Here is a 22221-nt window from a genome sequence, read left to right as displayed (position 1 = left end):
TAAAAATACTAATCACGGAACCTTAAACGCTTCAGACAGACAGACGCGACGGTCAAAACCTATCTGCACTAAGTTTGAATTTAGGCCAAGTAAGACCCCTAAACACCTTTGGACCCTACATAAAAGCTTTAACAGTCTTGGTTATCATCTATAATACAAAGTAGATTTATGACAGTTTCTGAAGCTTAAGATCTTGTTAACCGATTTAGCTCTACTCTTCAGGGAATATCGATTCTGGTCCTGTGGTGGTTTTCAACTATTATGTTGCGGGATGGCCAAAGTGTGTTTTCTATACCTAATGCATATTTTAATTATCTGAGGAGAATGATTAATCTTTAACTCAGCTCTTTCTCCTTCATATTTATCTTCTACATTTTCCTGAATTTTTTTTATATACATACATAAGTGTTTACAATTAACAAAAATTTCTTATTTTTAATTATTTTCTATATCTAAAAATCTAGACTTTTCAAGCTTATTCTAGATTTTATAAGAATTAAACTTTAATGTCGAATAATTTAGAATTTATTATCGTCTAGCTATTTTACACCAAGGAAGAAGTGGACATTAGACTGTAAATTATACTAGTCCCCAGAGATTTAAGAAAATTCTTTGGCTTCAAAAGTATGAAGACATTTATAAGATATTAATTAGGGGTAATCTTAGGGGTAATTTTGTTTATCCTAATTTGGGTTGTATATAAATTTATCATTCAAATTGTCTTATCCCTTAAAACCCCTGACTTTATACACATATGTCAAAGTAAATTGATATTGAAAAAATAACTGAATTGATATATTAAAGTCGTTTTAAATATTAAACACATTACTAAAGTCAAACTGATAAAACATAGATAAAGCCGTTATAAAATTTTCATTTTTTTTTATTTGAATATATTTTATGATTCTCTTTCCAGTAGGTGTTGGCATAGCAAACGATTAATATCGGCTGGATTAGAACCGGTTCCCAGCCATACTTAAAATCATGATGTATAGCATGATAGTATCGTATTACAGATTATTTTCCACAAATAATGGAATAATCATAGGGATGAAATTAATACAGCCCAGGGCTTCGGCCTCTCGGGGCAATCAAAACTGATTTTAATTTTATAATTTTTCATTTCAATATCTGCGAAAAGCTGCCTCTAATACGATGTGACAAATAACCATTATTTATTAGTGTCAGTTTAACAGTCTAGTAACAAAATATATATTCAGGGGCTTGGTTGAGAAGAGTGTGAATTACTACCAACGAATGCGAATGAGAAACAATGAAGCCAGCAAACGTTGCAGGCTAAAAAGAAGGATAAAACAGGTAAACATCCAGAAAAAGGCTCCTTTTAGTTTAATCATCTCGTAATATACTTTTTAGTAGCCTTTAAGATAATAGTTCCCATGGATCGCAAGGATAAGACAATGATTTTTTTAAATGTTGATTTCCGGGTCGATAAGGCAAAATAATATATCATAAGCGAAGCATTCCCAATTTCCCATAATCACATGTGATAATGTAAGCATATGAATGATAGGTAGGTATTTATTATTAAGAACAATTAAATTAAAAATTCGGGTTTTTTATACAGAATTTTTGTTGGACTTTTATGTAAATACTAATAACTGTTGGTTTCTATAGTGCCCTAGCAAAATGGGATATATGTCACTGCTTTTGGCCTACCCATTCTATTGACGTCAGGAAATATCCTATACCCCATTTCTTTTGTAGGGGTTTTCTTTCCCTCTTCCCTTTCTCTTTCTCTATACTATGACTTCAATAGAATAGGTAGTCCAAAAGCGGTGACATCTATCCCCATTTTCCTAGGGTACTAAACACAGCTACACATAACTCTATTTCTGCTTGTCCGTCTTATTTGTCAAGCTTCGCTATATTGGATATCCTGATTCCTCATCTTTGTTTTCAGGAGACACTGGAAAAGACTCGGCTCTTATTGGAACGCCATGGTGTTCTCTTACACCAGCGAATAGACTGGCTGGAAAAAGCAAAAAATCTTCTAACTCAAGCTTGGCAAAATGCTCAAGATGCTATCAAGTAAGTTCAAGGGTTAGTTTCACAAAAGTGAAGTTTAAAATAAACATATATATGTTTATTACCCTAGATGGTCATATAGAACAAAAATCCGTCAAATTTATAAAGGGATTCAGACGAAATTTGTGTTTATATTTAGTTACTTATATTTTATTCAAATAATACGAGTGAAATTTTTTAAAGTAATGAAATATAACAATGACTGCCATGTGAACGGATTGTTTCTATCTGTCTTATCAAGAAAATTTGGAACTAGACTTACTTTATTTATCCCTAAATTCGATGTGCTTAGACCTATGCAAAGCATTTGATGATAATGCAATTTGTTTGTTTATTAATTCTTGATACTCACTCTTTTGAAGATGATTGTAGGAAAGGATATAGGAAATACGTGGATATATTGACAGGGGAATATTTGTCGTCAATTTAGGTCAGTTCGTTCATCTAGTTGGAGGGAAGATGATGGGGTAAAGGGAGTGATGATGGGAGGTATCATTAATTTAGCCAGCTGCGAGTATCAATTTTTTAGAATACATAATAATCTTGTGCAAGATCCAAGTAATAATAAATCTCATACCTAACTACGTAGTATGTATAGACTTAAGGGGGGGGGGGAAGTTTTGACACATTTGCGTAAACAGGGAGTATAGGCTTTATCTTTGGACTGAGAGTATAGGTTATTAGGGATAAAATCATTCTTATATGATGAATTTTCCCAAGTTTTAAGATTTTTTGGATAGGCCTCCAGGTTCCGGAGCTCCAGGCCTCCAGGTCCTCTCTGTACAGGTAAAAATGAAAAAAAAATTGGATCAAGTCAAGCTGAGTATGCCAATAGCCAGTTTTGGCACACGCTACTTGACTTGGGGGAATATTGGCATACTCTACTTGACTAGGAGGAATATTGGCACACTCTGCTTTACTTGGCGTAATATTGGCATACTCTGCTTCACTTGTCAAGATATGCTTTTTCTAAAATTTTGAAATAATTTATGTATATATACTAGCGGCTCCACCCCCGCCCCCCCCCCCCCCCTCCTCGATGTCTCTAGGGGCATTTGAGGGAAGGAGATAGCTGAAAATATCCTTTACATTTAAGTTTTAAAAAGAAAAACTATTGTAACAAAATCATGGTATTTTTAAGGACCAATAACAAGCTTCATTGAAAGAAGAACCATTACAGTCCATTGATTAGTGAGATCTTTTAATTTGAAATTTTAATGGTTTTAGGCTAATTTTCGTAACTTTTCTACTACTATAGAGAGCTCCTAGATGCTAGGGACGCAACTGCTAGTTTATATATTTTATGTATATAAAGTAGTAAATTTGTAGGTTGAATTATCATAACATAAATCGGAAAATATGTTAAATTCATCTTTTTTTTTATTTTTTTGTCATGCTGCTTTGTTTGCTAAACTATTGGCATATTATGCTTTACTTGATGAAATATTGGCATACTATGTTTTACTTGGGGGAATATTGGCATACTCTACTTGACTAGGGGGAATATTGGCACGCTCTATTTTACTTGTTGCCATTGGCACATTCAGCTTGACTTGATCCAAAAAAAATTTTTTGAAGAGTTAGAAGTCAACTTATGAAACAAAATATGCGTTTTTTTCTTCAAATATGTGAATAACATTCAAAAATATGCATATTTTGTTTCATAGGTTGACTTCTAACTCTTCAAAAAAAAAATTATTTTTTTAATTTTTACCTGTACAGAGAGGACCTGGAGGCCTGGAGCTCCGGAACCTGGAGGCCTATCCAAAAAATCTTAAAACTTGGGAAAATTCATCATATAAGAATGATTTTATCCCTAATAACCTATCCTCTCAGTCCAAAGATAAAGCCTATACTCCCTGTTTACGCAAATGTGTCAAAACTTCCCCCCCCCCCTTATTTCTTGATTTTAAAGATTTTAACTTAAATATTTTTAAGGCGTGGAGACGGACAATGTGACTGTCTGGTTTACTGTCAAAAAATCTCTGAAATTGCAGACTCCACGGCGGAGAAATCTGACGTCACCAACGATCAGCTGATAAGGTAGGAAAACATTTGATTTGAACCTTCATTTTGTAGTTATTTTTCATAAATTATGTTTAAATTCGATGGCAACGGTTATGTAAAATTCAATTGATGTATTTTTTATTTGGTATAATAAAAACGAACACCAAACCTCTGCATTAATTTGGATTCATATAGTAGCTTTAATATTAAGTTATTAACATTTTGTTTGGGTGTTGAAGATGTCCCACCACCCCACTCCTCAAGAAAATAGTTTAAAACCACCGCAGGATCAGTAGTTATATTTCCTTGAAAGTAGAGCCCAATTGGTTCAGCTTATATCGAGATCTTAAGCTTCAGACAGACAGACGAAGAGACATGATGCTACTTTGTATTATAAAGGATAATTATAAATATGATGTATTATAGTCTAACGTATGATAAATGACTAGGTATGTTAAATGCCTTTAATCATTATATCTTTTTAAGATTTATTTAAAACTTAAATTGAAAGTGTAAGGATGACCCCTCTCCCCTCCCTTCTCCCCTCTTCAAGTTTCCCTAGAGGCCCACAAAGGTATGGTATTTGTAATAGCTTCTCTAATAAAAAGGATTGGTCTTGATGTTTAAGATGTTTTGTATAGTAATAACGGTGACAAATACTTAGTAGTCCGAAAATATACGCCAGCTAACATGGGCTACATTACTACAAAAATACTAATTCTTAAATTTTGTAAAGTTTAGTTTAATATATAAGCCTTTTTAAAACACAAGAAAAAATACTTAAAGAACCTGTACATACTACATATGCATACAGAAGATGTACTGTATAAAATTGGACACTGAATATGACTGTCATCCCAATAACCGGATTTCTACTGTAGTAAAATGTTTTCTCTTGTTGAAAAATCTATAAAGTCATTGTAAACTTTTAGATGATTTTAAAGTATTTGGTTGTGTGTTCTTCTTAAGTATATATACTAGCGGTTAGAGGCACTTGATGTGGGGAGGGGGGTCGAGTTTGACACTCCACCCAGTATAAATTAGGGGGAGGAGGCATTTCTTATAGTGGCGATTGTTCTTTGGTGGACCGTGGAACCCTTCCCCCAAAATAGATATAAACCTTCCCAGGAAACTATTAGAAGCTAAACTGGAAAGGAGAACCATAATTGTCCCTCGATCCATTGGTTCACACAGATAGACACCCTGTTACTTTTATAAAGTATAAGAAACTTTTTAAAAAATTCTTGTATAAAAGCTAAGAAAGCTTTAAAAGTTTAAATGTTTCTCAACGGACACTTGATTCCAGAGACAAAATGGTATTCCTTTAATGGACCTCTTGGTCCGCATGGAATTATAATATTCAAAATAAAAGTATTTATTCTTACGTTTTTAAATGAGCACGCGGAAGAGGTGTGGTGATGATAAATTCTTATACAGAGGTAATAGAGGAAGCTTTCTAGTTCTTTACAACCTCAAACGGATGGACGGACTGACATCGTGTGTCATAGAGTAGTTGTGCAACAAAAACAATACTATTACTTTAATATATGCAAATATAATAGTTCTTCATTGCTATATTAATCAGGAAAGGAGGGGAGGGGACAAGGGGATTTAAATGAAATCTTTATTCTAATCTTCCCGACAGAATATACAAGCAATCGAAGACTGTCATTAATTGGGGGAAGTTTGTTTTGTCTCCAATTGTCTTATCCCCTTATCCCTGACTGGTGAAGTGACGCAATCTTTAATTTTTGCAAACAAGAAATTTGCACAATCGTGGGTTATGTAATCTTGGACCCCCACCTCCGCCCTACTTCCATCACACATCTGCCCCCTTAACCCCCCCCCCCCCTCCAGCACACATCCCCCTTTTAACCCCCCACCCAACCTAGCAACCCACCTACCCCCCTCTCTCTTTTTACTCACCACACCCCGGTCCATTTCTTATGGTTTTTCGTTCTGCCATTATTTTGGCAAATTCTTCTAAAACACCATTAAAGATCAAATCCCCCCCCCCCTAAATAGGCTATTTTCATAAAGGAATATGTCATTTTACATTCATTGTCCTATCTCTCAAACTGTAAATTTTGACAAATTATCTGAGAAGTGGGAAGGGGGAGCGCTCCGCTTTCAAAATATGGATAATGCTATCGTTTTGGTTAAGTTATTTTGTCTTGATTCACCAAAATTGTGTACACTTTAAGAAAGAAAAAATGATTAAGGGGGGGGGGTGATATATATTTAAATTTTTAAAATTAATATAAATGTATATTTAACCCTATGTATAGTTAAATAAAAAAAAGTCGAGTAGTGAAAAATAAATTCTGGCAATAGTATTGTTTAATTGACTGAATTTTTTAAAACCTGTTTTAAAATTCTATATACATGTATACTACTATAAAAATGTATTTAGTAAGCAGTCTTAGCTTGTGCTTTTAAGAGTTTTGTTTAATTGTGTTAAAGTGGTGTATTGAATAAATAAAAACATGTTTAGAATACGGTAAGCCTAATTATAAAATAAATTGAATATATATCAGGGAGGAAGAGGATATAATGATGTTTTACAAAAGTTTTATAATAACGTTTTTCTTTTTATTGGCCTAACTTTGGAAACTTGAATTTTGATTGGTTGCCTTATTACGTTGAGTGTCCAGTCCAAACGTTTTAACCAATCATTGTAATCTACTTAAGCGGTAATTTTATCGGCCATTATCCTATCCCTTTCGATCCCTGATATGAATTTTATATACTAGACATTTAATGCTTAGTTTTTTAATGTTGTAAAAAAAGTCTTTTACAATTTGATGACGTAATAAAAGCTACTCTATAACATTGACATATCCGTCTGTCTGTTTTAATGAAATTAATATGTTTGATTTGCTTAATGATATTTATGTATGATAGAATTGATTTGTTTATTTAAAACCTTAAGAAATAGTTTGATACGGCAAGGTAAGGAGCATTGTGCAAACTAGCAGTGTCCAAACTTTTCCACCAATAATCTCAATTTACAGTAGGATTAGTTTTGTTTATTATAATTAAGCTGTACATAAAGGGAGAGGTAAGTTTCGGGTAAAATATGTAACGGTGTGTGTTTTTTTTAAGGCTTAAAAATAGTAGTAGAACGATAATATTCACTAAATATGTGTATTTCTTATTGAAAAGAACTATAGACAATTTTTTTTTTAAAGTTAACATAAATTTTTATCGTTCTACTACTGTCTTAATAACATAACCTTTACGGATTTTACCCGAAACCTACCTTTCCCTTGTAGTACAATGTCTTATGCCTAATGGTCCCTGGAAATTTATCAAAGCTTTCCTATAATTAGGGTCGGTACGCCCGTTCGTTTGTAACGGCTAGCTCTTTTAGTTAATAAAGACGCGATTCCTGTAGCAGTTAGGTACAATTTATAAAGCGTAGCTACTCTATAATCGTTACCAGAAAGTCCGTTCGTCCTTGTAAATCATGCTGATTTTCACTTTTTTGACAACAACTTTTTGTATAATATAATTATCCTTTTCATCATATTTTTGGACGATAAGGTACAATAATATAACAGAGGCATCCCTCTTATCATTAAATGCAACAAATGTATCTACAGTTTTAATGAGACTAGCAAATTAATATTTTGATTTTAGAGCTTCTCTTTAATGGACGTTGTCCTTGTTTATTTAAATACAATGCTACGATTGTATGCCTAACTGTCCTTGCATGTTTTAGGGAGTCCAAATATTTGAGGGAAACCAATCTGGAGGAGCTAATAGGAGCAGAGATGAACAGACAGACAAACAAACCTCTGAGAAGAGGCCCAAGGTTAGTACTAAGCTTTTACATACCACTAATCCTTATAAAAAAGTAACAGGATTTCTATGAGTTTGTCTGTCTGTTTGTACCGAATTATCTGGCTAACCGTTGAATTGGTATAGTTCTCCTTTACAGTGTAGCTTCGTTTAGGTCCTGGGAAGGCCTATAAATATTTTTGGGGAGGGTAACACCAATCGCCCCTGAAAAAAAGATTAACCCTTCTACTCCTAAAAAAATTTAACAATGTTGTTGGAGGGTCGACTTTTCCACTCCCCTCCCCCCCTTTAATTGGCCTTAGGGGCCTCTAGGGGCGTATCCGCTAGTTTAAAAATAAGACCTTAAAGGATAAAACAATTGACGATTTATTTAATTCATCTCCAATTATGATAAACAAATTTTCCCTTGTGAAGACTAATTGATTGTACATTAATAGTTTGTCACCACCGAATTAATTTGGTTAGTGTGTAATTTACAGTCCAATGTCCTCTCCCTCCCTGCAAATGACAACAACAAAAACCTAACAAAATTTTTTTAAAAAGAACAGGTCACTGTGAATTTCATTTTGGCCTAAATTCTATTAGGATTGCTTTGTATTTTATTAGGTACAGTCTTATGATTTATGCAAACTAACAAATGTTAACGTCACACATCATAAATTACATATTTCTGTGTTCCTTAAAAGTCCGTTAGAAACTTCATTTTTTATTTTAAAACCTATCAATATCATTATAATTAATCATATTTTACTGAAACATTTAAAGTATTGATTAATGGTTTTTGCTTAGTGTAAGTCAGGTTAGGTTATGCTTTTTGGGTACTGCAGGGTTAGGTACTCATGCAGGGGTTAGGAAAAACAGGGGGGGGGGGGTCGGTGCTCTATAGGCACTTTTAGGGAGACGCACTACTGCTCTACTTTTAGACAAATCTATTTATTATTATCTCCAGTTCAAAGGTCGTTTTAAATTTTTATCTTAATTTTATGCATCTTGTTTTCTTATTTTAAAACATTTAGTGGAGGCTCGTCAGCTGTAGCTGCTTGTTATATCATTCTGATAAGCCGCCAAAACGTGAATTAATAAGCAGCTGTTTCAGTTTCTAACAGTTTTAACATAGAACTTTATAGATCATTTAAATTAAAACAGTAGGTATAAGATAAAGTTTAGATAATTAAAATACTTGGATGTATATTAATTTCTACATTTACCCACATTTTACTACTTGTAAAGTAGCTTTGCTACAAAAAAGTTGTTTTATCATTTTTACAGTATAGATTAATTTTTGCAGGAAAGTTGGAAATTTTGACACTGGTGTTTTTGATCAACTCATTACTACTAATGATAGGTATGTCAACAAACAATCATTGGTATCACATTCACCCACCCCAATAAAAAAAATGATAGGTAGAAGGTCTTCCCCTTAAAAGATATTATTGTGTAAATAAAACTCTTACCTTATTATTTTTGTTTTAATTCCATTTTCTATTCTGTGGATTTTCCCCAAACTTTACCCCCATCCCATAACCCCAACAATTTATAGCTACCAATTGCAGAAATTAGTTTATAATGTTAAGAGGTAAAATGCATTCATTGTAATATATTTTATTCTTTGGCGGAAATTAATATTTTATTTGTCAATTTTTTCTTCTCTTATAAAAAAGGATTCCTTAAAGACAAATACGTCCATACGTTTCATTTTTTTTGGGAGAGGGGCATCACCTCTTTCCTACCCCCCCGGGCCCCCCCCCCCCCTCTCTTGAAGACCTTATTCCAAGTAGAGTAAAACATACCCCCCATTTTGATAACCCAAAAAAAACTAACTTAAAAACTTACTCAAAAACTAACACATGTTTTATTTTCAGGTCAAACAAGAGAATGTTATCTGACTCAGGAAGTAGTGGGGGCAGTGATCCTGACAGTTTTCAGGAAAACTTGCATCTTTTTTGGCCCAGGGATATGTAGGGATAAGACAATGGATGGAAAATTGATGATAAACAAAATTACAATTACCTAGTGGTTATAAAGTTAAAACCAATCAATAAAGATATAATTCCAATATTTTTAAAAATTACATAAAAAAGTATCTTCATAAAGCTTTGGGTACCAGTATAAATTACAGTCCAATGTCCCCTCCCTCCCTCCCTGAAGAAAACTATTATTGAATGCAAGTTCTGTGCCAGGGCTCTGGTAATGTAAGTGAAAATGATTCTCTACAGAATAGAATGTTATCAGGTATGTACAGTTCATTAAATGGACCTGAGAATCTGACCGTTTTCTGGCCAACCTTATAAAAAAGTATCAGGATGTTTTTCTGTCTATGTGTGCGCATAGCTTAGGATATCTCTGACCGCTGGTATGGTTCTCCTTGACAGCGAAGCTTTCATAGAATAGAGTAAGTTTACTATTATTTAAGGGAATTGTACCTCAACCTTCCTAAGAGAAAACTTCAAAGGGAAAAAGTAGGTATCTTTTCAATAAAAACTGATTTTTACTTTTTCTCCTTTAAAAAATTGCAAGTGGACGGTTTATTTCTATACGTTTTTATATATGGACTGTTTGTCAATGAAAGGACAGTATTCTTTTTCTCCTTTCAAAAAGGCAAAAATATTTATGAAAACTTATTTTTTTTATGAATATTCACTTGGTTACACAGACAGATCTATTATTGATGCCTTGGATATTGCCAGCCTTGTTTTTATAAATATTTTTTATAGGTGGTAGAGACTCTATTAGTGATAATATTGAAGTTATTGGCTACACCGACAATCTTATATTGGTGCCTTAGATGTTGTCATCCATGTTTTTATAAATATTCACTTTAGGTGGTAGAGACTCTATTAGTGATGATATTGAAGTTATTGGCTACACCGACAGATCTAATATTGGTGCCTTAGATGTTGTCATCCATGTTTTTATAAATATTCTCTATATAGGTGGTAGAGATTCTATTATGATATTGAAATTATTGGCTACACCGACAGATCTAATATTGGTGCCTTAGATGTTGTCATTCATGTTTTTATAAATATTCTTTATAGGTGGTAGAGATTCTATTATGATATTGAAGTTATTGGTTACACCGACAGATCTAATATTGGTGCTTTGGATATTGTCATTCATGTTATAAATATTTACTTTAGGTGGTAGAGACTCTATTAGTGATGATATTGAAGTTATTGGCTACACCGACAGATCTAATATTGGTGCCTTAGATGTTGTCATCCATGTTTTTATAAATATTCTCTATATAGGTGGTAGAGATTCTATTATGATATTGAAGTTATTGGTTACACCGACAGATCTAATATTGGTGCTTTGGATATTGTCATTCATGTTATAAATATTTACTTTAGGTGGTAGAGACTCTATTAGTGAAGATATTGAAGTTATTGGCTACACCGACAGATCTAATATTGGTGCTTTGGATATTGTCATCCATGTCTTTATAAATATTCACTTTAGGTGGTAGAGACTCTATTAGTGATGATATTGAAGTTATTGGCTACACCGTCAGATCTAATATTGGTGCCTTGAATGTTGTCATCCATGTCTTTATAAATATTCACTTTAGGTGGTAGAGACTCTATTAGTGATGATATTGAAGTTATTGGTTACACAGACAGATCTAATATTGGTGCCTTAGACCTGAGCAATAATAAAAGAAATCCAACGTCTCTTGGTAGCTTGGTAAGATACTATTCACATTCTAATAATCTGACTTAATTTTCTTGAAATAAAAGATTGCAACGGCCTCTAATAACGTAAAAGCTCCTAGCATAAAATATCATATTTGTCATGTCGTAATGATTGTTAACCATACACACCCAGGCTTCTATAGGGCTGAAAAGTTCTAACTTTTTTTACAGGTGCTTGGGAATATAAATTTTTATCCCTTTAGTTAAGTACCAAGCAGCTTTTTACGTTTTTTTGGTCATATTTTTCTTATTACTTCAAACTTTGGTGATGAATTAGGGCAGGGACGTTCAAGCTTTTTATTTAAAAGATAGTAAAACGATAGGTTTCAAAGGTTTGAGGGAGGGTATGTAATGTATTTTTAAAAATTGAGGGGGTAAGATGAGGGGTTTTAATGTTTGAGGAGGGTAAACACCCCATTACTCCATCCTTGGACGTCTATAGATTAGGGGTAATAATGGCCTCATTCTGCTAGAAATGGCAAAAAAATCATTAAAAGCATACCTAATCTTCCCCCTCTTAAATAAAATATTTAAAAAAAATTTATTTAGCTGTCCCCGACGTCAAGTGGACGGCTGGTGCCCCTGCTAAAATCTGCCATCACCTCCCCCTCAAAAGCAGAGACACTGCCCCCCAGACCTCTCCATAGAAAGGTTTGTCATGTTATGGCATCATTTGTAGCGCGACTACTCTAAAAGAATCAATTTATATATCATTACATGGATGTTGCACCAGAATTTAATGTACTCTGATAAAGTGGTGCTCGCAGCTGGCTTAAATGACGATACTGACCAGTAAATGAGGTCCATAAAAGCCCACTAAATTGTGACAAGTTTTCCCCTGTCATAATATGCAATATGCATGTATATATTCTATATCCATTGTCCTCTTTATCATTTGTAGCGCAGCTATTCAAATAACAGGTAATATGTACATATGTTTGTACGTCTGTCTACGGTTCTAGGCATGTAGGGAGGGGACTTTAGGCTGTTTATTATACTAGTCCCCAAAGTTTTATAATAAAGTTTATTATTAGTGTCTTAACAACTTTCGGGGCTTTAATTGATTTTCGATGGTTGGTGCGTTTAGTTAAGTCTCTAAGCGTTTTAATAGGTTTTCAACCATACTGAAAAATCATGTATAACATCGTATTACTGACAGTTTTCCAAAAGTATTAAAATAAAAATCATAAAATTAAAACAGTTTTTCATTTCAATATCTGCGGAAAGCTGTCTATAATACGATGAGATAAATAAGTATTCTGTTCTATAGGTAGTCTTATGATTTTATGACAACTAATCTTGTTTTTTAAAGGTTTTATCAGCTCCGAAAAGATTACAACAATCACCTATTCACCAACAAACAGGAAAAAACCTTAAAATTTTTAATATTGTAAGACAATGGCTGATAAATTGATGTAAATCCCCAATGATGATACACAAAGTTTCTGTAGATTACAATGTCACTTGTATTGCCTTCAACTTTTCTTGAGTCTAGAAAATTTCCTTTCTTGATTAATCAAAAGTTATTTCCTATTATGTAAGGGGTAAGGGTTTTTTGTCTGTCTGTTAAGATATCTTGAACCATCTAGCCATTGAATTCTCCACTTAAAAGAAGCATATGATAGCTCCCAAAGTGGTTTTAGGCTATTTTAGTTCTTGCCCCCTCTACGCAATTAGAGCCCTTAGATGTAAGATAAGAGTTAAGCCACTAGTTTTTAGATTACATTTGGCCAGTGATATCTATAAAGTATAAATATTACTTGAAGGTGTATTATTTTTCTTTCTGTAACTTTACATAATGCTAGATTTTAAGGTTTTAACAACTTAGTGTCTTTGGGTCCGCGAGATTCTGCCTCTTTGTTGACCTCCGCGGCCCTGCTGAGTCTGCGGGCAGCCGCCGCAGCCACCAGTACAACAACCAGTGCAGATGTCAAGCCAACCTCCTCCACACTTAGTCCCAGGTAAACTGCGGGAATTATATTAAAGTGTTAAAGGTCATTTCTATCGTTACCTAGTGACCTGATGATTAATTGTGATTTTTATGCCTTTTCTTTATCTTTTTCGTTTCGTTAAATTATGATCATCCATTCACTTTTAATGTTACTAAAGTATTAAAAGGAGAAGCTTAAAAATAGCCTAGTACTAGCACAAGACTTCAATCTAAAATATACTTTGAGCATGAGAGCTTCATTAGAATGGAGAATCCGATCGGTTCTTTTTCTGTACAGTTTTAAGCGTACCTAATGTTAATGGACAAATCAAAAGACCTTCCTTTTTATTGTGGTAGGATATGGAACGTCTTAATTTTATTAGACAATTGAATTATGATTATTATCCCAGATGTTTTTTGAAATTTCTAAAGAATACCTAGTCTAGCTTGACCAAAGAGCTGAACTAAAGCTGACAAAGTTGAAATATATTTTGTGTTTAAATATGAAAAAAAATATTTAAAATACATATGTTAAGGTCAAGCGGTAGTCAAATTACCCCCAATCATAATGTCCTAACCCTACAGCAGCAACAGCAGGCCATGTCAACCCTACCTAGCCTGGCTCCCAAGCAGCAGCCAGCTGGACAGGGAAACAAGCCCCTAACTTCAACTGTGATCAATATGCCTAAACTCATGCCAAGAGATAGTCCTAAGGTATGGCTTAATAGTTCATTGGAATTCTGTAGAAATTAAAACCGGTATGCTTATGAACATACAGACAGACATACGGAAAAAAAACATTCTGATAGATATAAAGACAGGTAGACAGACATATGATATGGACAGACACAATCTGATAGATATAGACAAGTAGACAGACATACTGACAGACATGATGACAAACTTACTGAGAACAGACAGACATACGGACAGACTCAATCTGATAGACATAAAGACAGACTCAATCTGATAGACATAAAGACAGGTAGACAGACATACTGACAAACTTACAGAAAAATAGACAGATAGACATTGACATACCTAACAAACATTCTGATAGACATAGAGACATTTAGACAGACATAATGCCAAACATACAGACATCATTCTGGTTGATATTATTCAGACATACTGAAAACATACAAACAAACATATTGACATACACGGACAAACATCAACACAGCCATACAGACAGACATACATGCTGTTGGGAGATGCTGTTGAAAGACTTACAAACAGATATACTGGTAAACATACAGACAGTCATATTGAGAGACAGACACACAGCCAGTAATAAAGAAATAGTGGTATATAGATTAATCTTTCTATTGATTTAGCCCGAGGTACCTGAATTATCAGACGTGTGTCCCACAACAATAATTGTGACGCCCCTGTCATCTTCCTTCAGTCCCACCTACCTCACCATACCTCTTAACAGGTTAGCAAGGCTGATTCTTGTCAGGGATCTCAAGGGATAAGACATTGAAAGACTAATGGATGTACGATTTTGTCTGTCCTTTCGTCCGTCAGTCTGTAATGCTATGACGAAATGTGAATTTCAGGGCTGAAATTGTTTGGTCAAGATTACCTATACCAATTACCAATGAGCATCCTGTATTTAATTTACGTGGTCCGTCTGTCATGTACAAATATTTACCTAAATATCAAAAAAATGTTGAAGATTTCGTGATTTGAATTTTATTCTTGATTCATGGCCAGTCACTTAACATCTGATCTTAAATCACTTTAACCGTATTTCTTTCCACATTTTTTTGTGCTTCGCTATTAATAGATTTTTTCATTCTTGTTTTAATATTTAGGAGCCTTAGTGTGCCTTCATCTTCATCTAGTAGCAGCTTAATACCTTCTCCATCTTCATTGTCTCATCCATCCTCTTCACAGGAATCTTTTACTTCTTTTTATTGCACCGGTGATTCTAGCATGTAGGGTAGGGAGTTAAGCAAAATAGCCTTAAACCATCCAAAGACTTTAATTTATTAATCAAATAGGTTTAAACCATTCCATCACAGTAAAGCTTTCGGTTCAGTGATAAACCTGATCTCATTGGACTAAAAAAAACCTTTTACTTTATATGATAAGATGACGATTCAAGCCTCAAAATATCTAAAGAAAATCGCACTCAATCAATTTTTAAGTTGGAGATGGATAAGGGGGGGTTGTTCCATAAGAATTGTATTTTTTATCGGCGTTGGGGAAAATTACCCCTATTGAATTTAAAAGAAGTAAAACATAATTTGTCAGAATATGCCACCTTTGATATCGTCAAAGTTGACTGCAGCCACAGTGGCGCCACCTACACAATCTTTCAAGGAACTAACACTTTCAATTCAATATTTGAAACTAGTTACCAGGTACAGGGATTTAAAGGGATAAGACAATAAATGAAAAATTGACATAGAATTCCAACTAAAACCCATTCTGTATATTAGAATTATTGGTGAAAAAGTTCGTACTCTGCTAGTTTTTACCAACTAATAAGAATTAAAATCAAAGCCCCCAAATTTTAATTTATAAGTAGAATTCTAATGTCCATTCACTTCCTTCCATAAATTCACTAATAAAAACCTACCACAAATTGTTAAATTGAAATTGTATCTGGTCTCAGATCTCACCGGCATCCATAAAATCATTTGTCATGTCAAAATCAGCTGTTAGTGAAGCGCCCCGACCTACTGTGCTGTCACCACCCGCAGCAAAATCTCCGCCACTGACGACCATTGGATTGATTAAGTCAGGTACAAACTTTTTATAAAGTTGCATTAAATTTTTTTTTGCTCTGCACAGGGGTGTATATTCTGCATTTTTTTTCTATTTTTCTCCCCTCCTAGGTGAAAAAAAAAACTAAAAGAATATGTTGGAGGGGGGATAATATGAACAAAATAAAGAGCTTTGAAAATATTTTTCCATTGATTCCCCTTCCTTAATGGAAAAAACTAGAAGGGGAAAAAATATAAAAAATTTGCAGCAGAGGAGAAAATTAATCTTGTGCAGAATTTACACCCCCTGTTTCTGCAATTAATGTATTATTAGAGAAAATGTATAATGTACTTATCTCTTCAGTACATAATAGAAAGACAATACTGGCTTTTTGGTGATGGCTATGGTGTTGAAAGCTTTTGAAAGTACACCCTATTGTTACCTACAAGAATCCCATAGAGGGTTTGAAATCAAAAAGACAATTTTAACATTTGAGCTTTCCGTTTTCTCCAGTAGTTTTGAACCCTTTATTGACGATTATTCTTTTATAGAACCTGAAACAATAATCAAAACAGAAGTAGAAGACACAGACATGTTGGACCAATCTTTGGACAGGTGACTCTTTTCTAGCAAGATGTAAAATATAAATTATGCGTGGATATTATTATAAAGGGAAAAATTGTCGTCAATTCAGAGTGCTAATATGGACATAGTTTTTTTTTTGATCAGTTTGTTCATATAGTAGGAGGGGAGGGGGTATCGTTATTTTTAGCCAGCTCACGGTTGGACCCTCAGATGTCAAAACTTTATTTTAGTGTTTGGCCAAAATGACTTAGCAATTGTATCTGTAAGTACGTCTAATAACACCCTTTGCTATTTTTAAAATCCTAGAAAAATTTTTTTGCAAGAAAATTGCATAAATTCGCAACCTTTTTAGAACCACTACATAACTCAAGTTTTAAAACTTTTTATATAAAATCCTTTTTACAAAAAATATCAATAATTACTTAAAATTAAACCTGAAAGAAAAAAAATCTCATTACCTGTGTTAATTTGCATGTTTTAGGTCTTTTTTTGAGGAAAGTATAACTTCCACATTTTTGACAATAATTATATTTTTAGTAGCGAAGCTACTCTATAATTCGAAATGTCCGTCCGTCCGTCCGTCCGTCTGTCCGTCCGTCTGTCCGTCCGTCTGTCCGTCCGTGTAAGACAGAATAGGGGAAACGTGATTTTCTCGGCTCCTATTAAAGATAGACAGCTGAAATTTTTTGACAACATTTCCATTATTAAGGAACACAATTAACTATAAAACATCAAGGGCGGTCGGACCGCTTTTTAGCAGGTTCAGGCTATTTTTGTATTTTTCACATTTTTCTCCATATCTTCAGTGTTTATGGTCCGATTTTCAAAATTTTTTCAGTTATTGATATCAAAATTAAATTTCCTGTCGTTTACAGAAAACCATCCATGACGGCCACACTGCCATTTTGCAGGTTTTAGGCTATTTTTGTATTTTTCACATTTTCACCATATCTTCAGTGTTTATGGTCCAATTTTCAAAATTTTTTCAGTTATAGATGTAAGAATTAAATTTCCCGTCGTTTAAAGAAAACAACCCTGACGGCCAGACTGCCTTTTTGCAGGTTTTAGGCTATTTTTATATTTTTCACATTATTCTCCATATCTTCAGTGTTTATGATCCGATTTTCAAAATTTTTTCAGTTATAGATATCAAAATTAAATTTCCCATCGTTTAAAGAAAACAACCATGGCGGTCAGACTGCCTTTTATCAGGTTTTTGGCTATTTTTATATGTTTTACATATTTCCCCATATATTTGGTCCAATTTTTTAACTTTTTTGGGATATCAGTATCAAAATAATTTTTCTCATTGCTATGAGAATCTTTTATGTAATGTACTTTGACCGTCGTCATCATTAAAAATAAAACAAGGTTTCATGTTTATTTTCTCCTATAAATCTATTCTTGATTTTAATAAGTACACTTTATATCTACTTTTACGTATTTTCATCCACGATTTTTTGTGCTTCGCTACTTATGGATGTTGTCATCCTTGTTTAACATTTCAAAGTAAAATATAATAAAACTTAAACGATTTTTCTTGAATTATCAGTTGAAAATTTCATCAAACATGCAATTTAAGTGATGAAAATTTAATAAAATCATTTTTTGAATGATTAGAATTACCAATTTTCTACATTTAAAACAAAATGTTAACAAAATTTAAAAACATTCTAATATATAACTTTAAAAATCAATAACATTTTATAAAATGATGTTTTAAAAAATAAATCATTAAAAGGTATTAAAATGCATTTTAAGTTGCTTAAAATTAAAACGAGAATATCTTTTTACACTTTATTCTTTGTATTAGAGATTAATCGTCATTTGCTGAAAATGAAACATTTAATAAACTAATTGAATCTTTTTGTGACCATATTTAAATTTTAATTTTTACACTAAGGTGTTTTTTAATAAAAATCTTTGTTAATTTCTGTTTTACGACAAAAAAAGAAAGGGACTTTTTTACTATTTCTAGGTTGTCTTATGCAATTTAAACTATATAATATGAAATAAATTTTAATTGTCTTTCTTTTGAGCCACAAAACACTGTAAAATGTAACATATATGCAAAAATAACAATTTTTTTAATGAATATTATAATATCCTTATATGACATTGCGTCAGAGCTTATTCTTTAGATCATATGTTCATGAAAAGTAGACATAACTTGGAGGGTTGCGCTATTTATTAGAATATAAAATAAACTTGAATGGTAAAAATATTAGCATATCCTTTGTTAATTCAAATGCTTTAGGTATATTATTCGGAAAGTTAGTTAAAAAAGAGAGAATTTGCTGTGTATACTGTTGAAAGACTTTCAAAAATGTGAATTACAAAGCAATCCTAAAAGATCGGGCCGTAGGCGAGTCTTAGTCCTAAATTCCTGATAGCAAATTTGCGTTATTGGTATACGAGGTAAAAAAAGAACATTTAAAAAAAAAATTATTTAAATAAAACCCAACGTGTATTGGCAGTACAAACATCTTAATGCTAGCAGACATATGTTTATCAACATTTGCAGAAAGCTATTTCCACAAGAAAAATTATTCAGGTTTCACTTCACAATTTTAAATATTTCTTTTTGATAAAAGGTTTGACATATATCGTATAATCATTTACCAAAAAAAATATTTTGATAATTTAGATTTCAGAGAAGATTAATCCTTTCAAAAAGCTAAGACGACATTTTACATCTTCTGTCATGACATTTTAGAAAAAATATAAAAAACCAAAATTTAGTATGAAAACTATTTTCATCGATTTTTCTGAAGGTATTATCGTATTCTGTGGCTTTGTTATTATCATTTACTTATATCGAAAGTGCCAAACATTGTACCCTAACTTATTCATTTAATAAAAAACAACCGTGAGCTATAAGTTTCACCTTATTAGAGTACATGATAATCTGGTGTAAGATGCAAGTAATTATAAATCCATTTTAATAGCTCACCTGAAAAAGTTACTATAATATCGTTAATTAAAGCTTATCCGATCATCGTTATGATGGAGTGATTGAGTTCGAATCTCGGCCAAAACTGTCATAATTAAAATACAAAGATTTTAAGCCAATGAATTACCTAGAGAACCTTTACTGAATATATAAAGATTTTATTATGTTTTTACTGCATTACAAATTAACGAATTACCTAGAGAACCTTTAATGAATATATAAAGATTTTATTATGCTTTTACTGTAATACAATTTTGATGTTGTCATATTGTATACATATGTATACTGTTTATATTAGATGTAGCTTCACTACTTATTGACATAGTCGTTCTTGTTTAGAAGCATGTTTGAGAGCAGTCAAAGCACAGTGGTCTCCAGTCAGGGGAGCAGTAATATTGTGGACTCCAGCAGCCAACATATGGACACAGATTATGATGATATAGAACCTCCGTTGACCATAAGTACAGATGAGGTGAGAACCAGGAAGGAAGGGGACACTGGGCTGTTTATTAAACTAGTCCCAAAGTTTTTTATAACGTTATCTTATTTGTTGGTTTAACAAGTTTGGGGACTCTAAATAAATTTTACATGGTTGATCTATTAAGTTGAGTGTCTAAACGTTTCAACCACTATTTCTAATCTACAGAAGAGGGAATATTGTGTATCATCATTGGGGATGTACATTGTACATTCCTAAACGAATGATTAGCAAAAATTTCCTACTTTTGGTTGAAAGGTTGGAACCAAGATTCAATAAAATTCCCAAAAGTTTTTAAGATAACAAATAGATAACGTCGTAATAAAAAGTGTAATTTACAGTCCAACGTCCTCTCCCTCCGCCCCCTTTACGCCTTATACCTGGATTAGAAACATCATAAGAAAGAAGGATGATAGCATCCTTAAAAGCAAAGCTCAGCAAATCAGATGCTCAGACAAATGAAGATTAACAAGTATACTGACTTTCTAATAATGATTAATGTTATAGAAATTGTACCAATCAATTGCAGGAATCGTCAAAATAGCTTTGCTTTTTCATATTTTCTACCTATTATACCTTTGTTTCAGGTTGACGGACCTTCCTGTGACGATGACATTGCCGCCCAACCAGAAGTGCCTCGATGCGCAGCCGTGCACTCAAGCACCAGGTACCTTACAGACTTTTCCATTGGCATTACCGACCTTCACCAATTACTGCTCTAAACAGGGTGTCGGAGCCTATAATTTTGATGCGGCTCCGGCTCCGCGGAGCCGTATTTGGAAATACGGCTCCAGCTCCGGCTCCTACCTTAAAATTAATATATCAATTTTTTTTCATTAATGAATTTGATAAAATAAAATAAATAATATAAAATATTTTGCTTTTATTTGATTAAAGCTATATAAAAGTAGAAGGATGTGTGTCTATTTGTTAAGTAACAATAGTTTTTCAGTTTATTATATGGAAATAGATCGTTGCCAAATTATAATATTACTTTAAAAAATCATTTTTAGCTAGTCCGGAGCCGGAGACGTTTTTAACGAAAAATACGGCTCCGGATCCGGCTCCGGCTCCACCAAAAATGTTGCTGCTCCCGGCTCCGGCTCCAGAACCCTGGCTCTAAATACATTAGTTTTAAGTTTTGTTTTTGTTAAGATGTTCTAGGCGCACTTTTTCCCACAAGTGATTTCTCTTGTCATTATGGAGTTATATAGTCATAAAGTTCCCCAGGACCTATTAGAAGGAGAATTGTAAAGGAGAACCATATCAGTCTATAAATTGAGCTACAAACGATAGACATTCTATTACTTATGTTTAAAGATTTCTGAACGGGAAAGAGGGTGGGGTGGGCTGACCCACCACTTAGAAAAATGGCTTAAACCAATTATGAACAACTATGGCAGACCGAATTTTTAATTTCTTTATGTTATCTATCAATTGATTTTAATGGATAAGACAATGGGCGCTAGAATAATATACTTCACCAAAAATGATAACTAAAATTTTTTTTCCTAGAATAAAATTATTGGTGAAAAAATTTGGAAACTGCTAAGTTGTAACAGCCAATTAAGACTATATAAAAATCCTTAAAACATCCAACTTTGGGTACCAGTACAATTATCAGTTAGCGTCCCTGATAATCACTGATTCAGTGATTATACTACAATACCTGTCAAAGCCAGGAATCTTAAGGGATAAGACAATGTATGATAAATTGATGCACATTCCAAAATTTGACAACCAAAAGCACGATATTTGTACAGTACAATTTATAGTCCAATATCGCCAACCTCTCAGAAAATCAATTATTACACTACAATAACTGTTAAAACTTATAGGTAATATTTTAGTTGTGCTGGACAGCTGTTGTCACTGAATGAGCTGAACACCACCCTGGACCTCAAGACTATGGTTCCAGGCACAGTTTACCAATCATAAACTCATTTCCAGTGACGTATAGTAATAGCAAGAACAAACAGCTAAATATTCTTATAAAGTGTATTAA

The 22221-nt window shown here is 33.1% G+C and overlaps 1 protein-coding gene across 1 annotated transcript in view; it reads left to right on the top strand.

Moving 5' to 3' along the window:
• LOC145328646 (uncharacterized) overlaps window positions 1-22221 on the top strand; it is a 48353-nt gene that overhangs the window by 8292 nt on the left and 17840 nt on the right. Inside the window, exons 9-28 of the mRNA XM_080172415.1 lie at window positions 1221-1317; window positions 1922-2049; window positions 3985-4089; window positions 7778-7870; window positions 9146-9202; window positions 9720-9784; window positions 10039-10089; window positions 11429-11544; window positions 12102-12203; window positions 12865-12916; window positions 13381-13513; window positions 14019-14196; window positions 14820-14920; window positions 15303-15384; window positions 15745-15813; window positions 16109-16238; window positions 16752-16815; window positions 20078-20210; window positions 20804-20883; window positions 22067-22134. Coding sequence (XP_080028541.1) covers window positions 1221-1317; window positions 1922-2049; window positions 3985-4089; window positions 7778-7870; window positions 9146-9202; window positions 9720-9784; window positions 10039-10089; window positions 11429-11544; window positions 12102-12203; window positions 12865-12916; window positions 13381-13513; window positions 14019-14196; window positions 14820-14920; window positions 15303-15384; window positions 15745-15813; window positions 16109-16238; window positions 16752-16815; window positions 20078-20210; window positions 20804-20883; window positions 22067-22134 — 1904 coding nt within the window. The remainder of the gene's footprint in view (window positions 1-1220; window positions 1318-1921; window positions 2050-3984; window positions 4090-7777; window positions 7871-9145; window positions 9203-9719; window positions 9785-10038; window positions 10090-11428; window positions 11545-12101; window positions 12204-12864; window positions 12917-13380; window positions 13514-14018; window positions 14197-14819; window positions 14921-15302; window positions 15385-15744; window positions 15814-16108; window positions 16239-16751; window positions 16816-20077; window positions 20211-20803; window positions 20884-22066; window positions 22135-22221) is intronic.

This window comes from Acartia tonsa, chromosome 9 (genome assembly GCF_053477335.1).
Source record: "Acartia tonsa isolate MP-2025a chromosome 9, ASM5347733v1, whole genome shotgun sequence".
In the NCBI taxonomy this organism is placed as follows: Eukaryota; Metazoa; Arthropoda; class Copepoda; order Calanoida; family Acartiidae; genus Acartia; species Acartia tonsa.
Note: the sequence above shows the minus strand (reverse complement) of the source record. Positions and strands in the feature narration are given on the sequence as shown.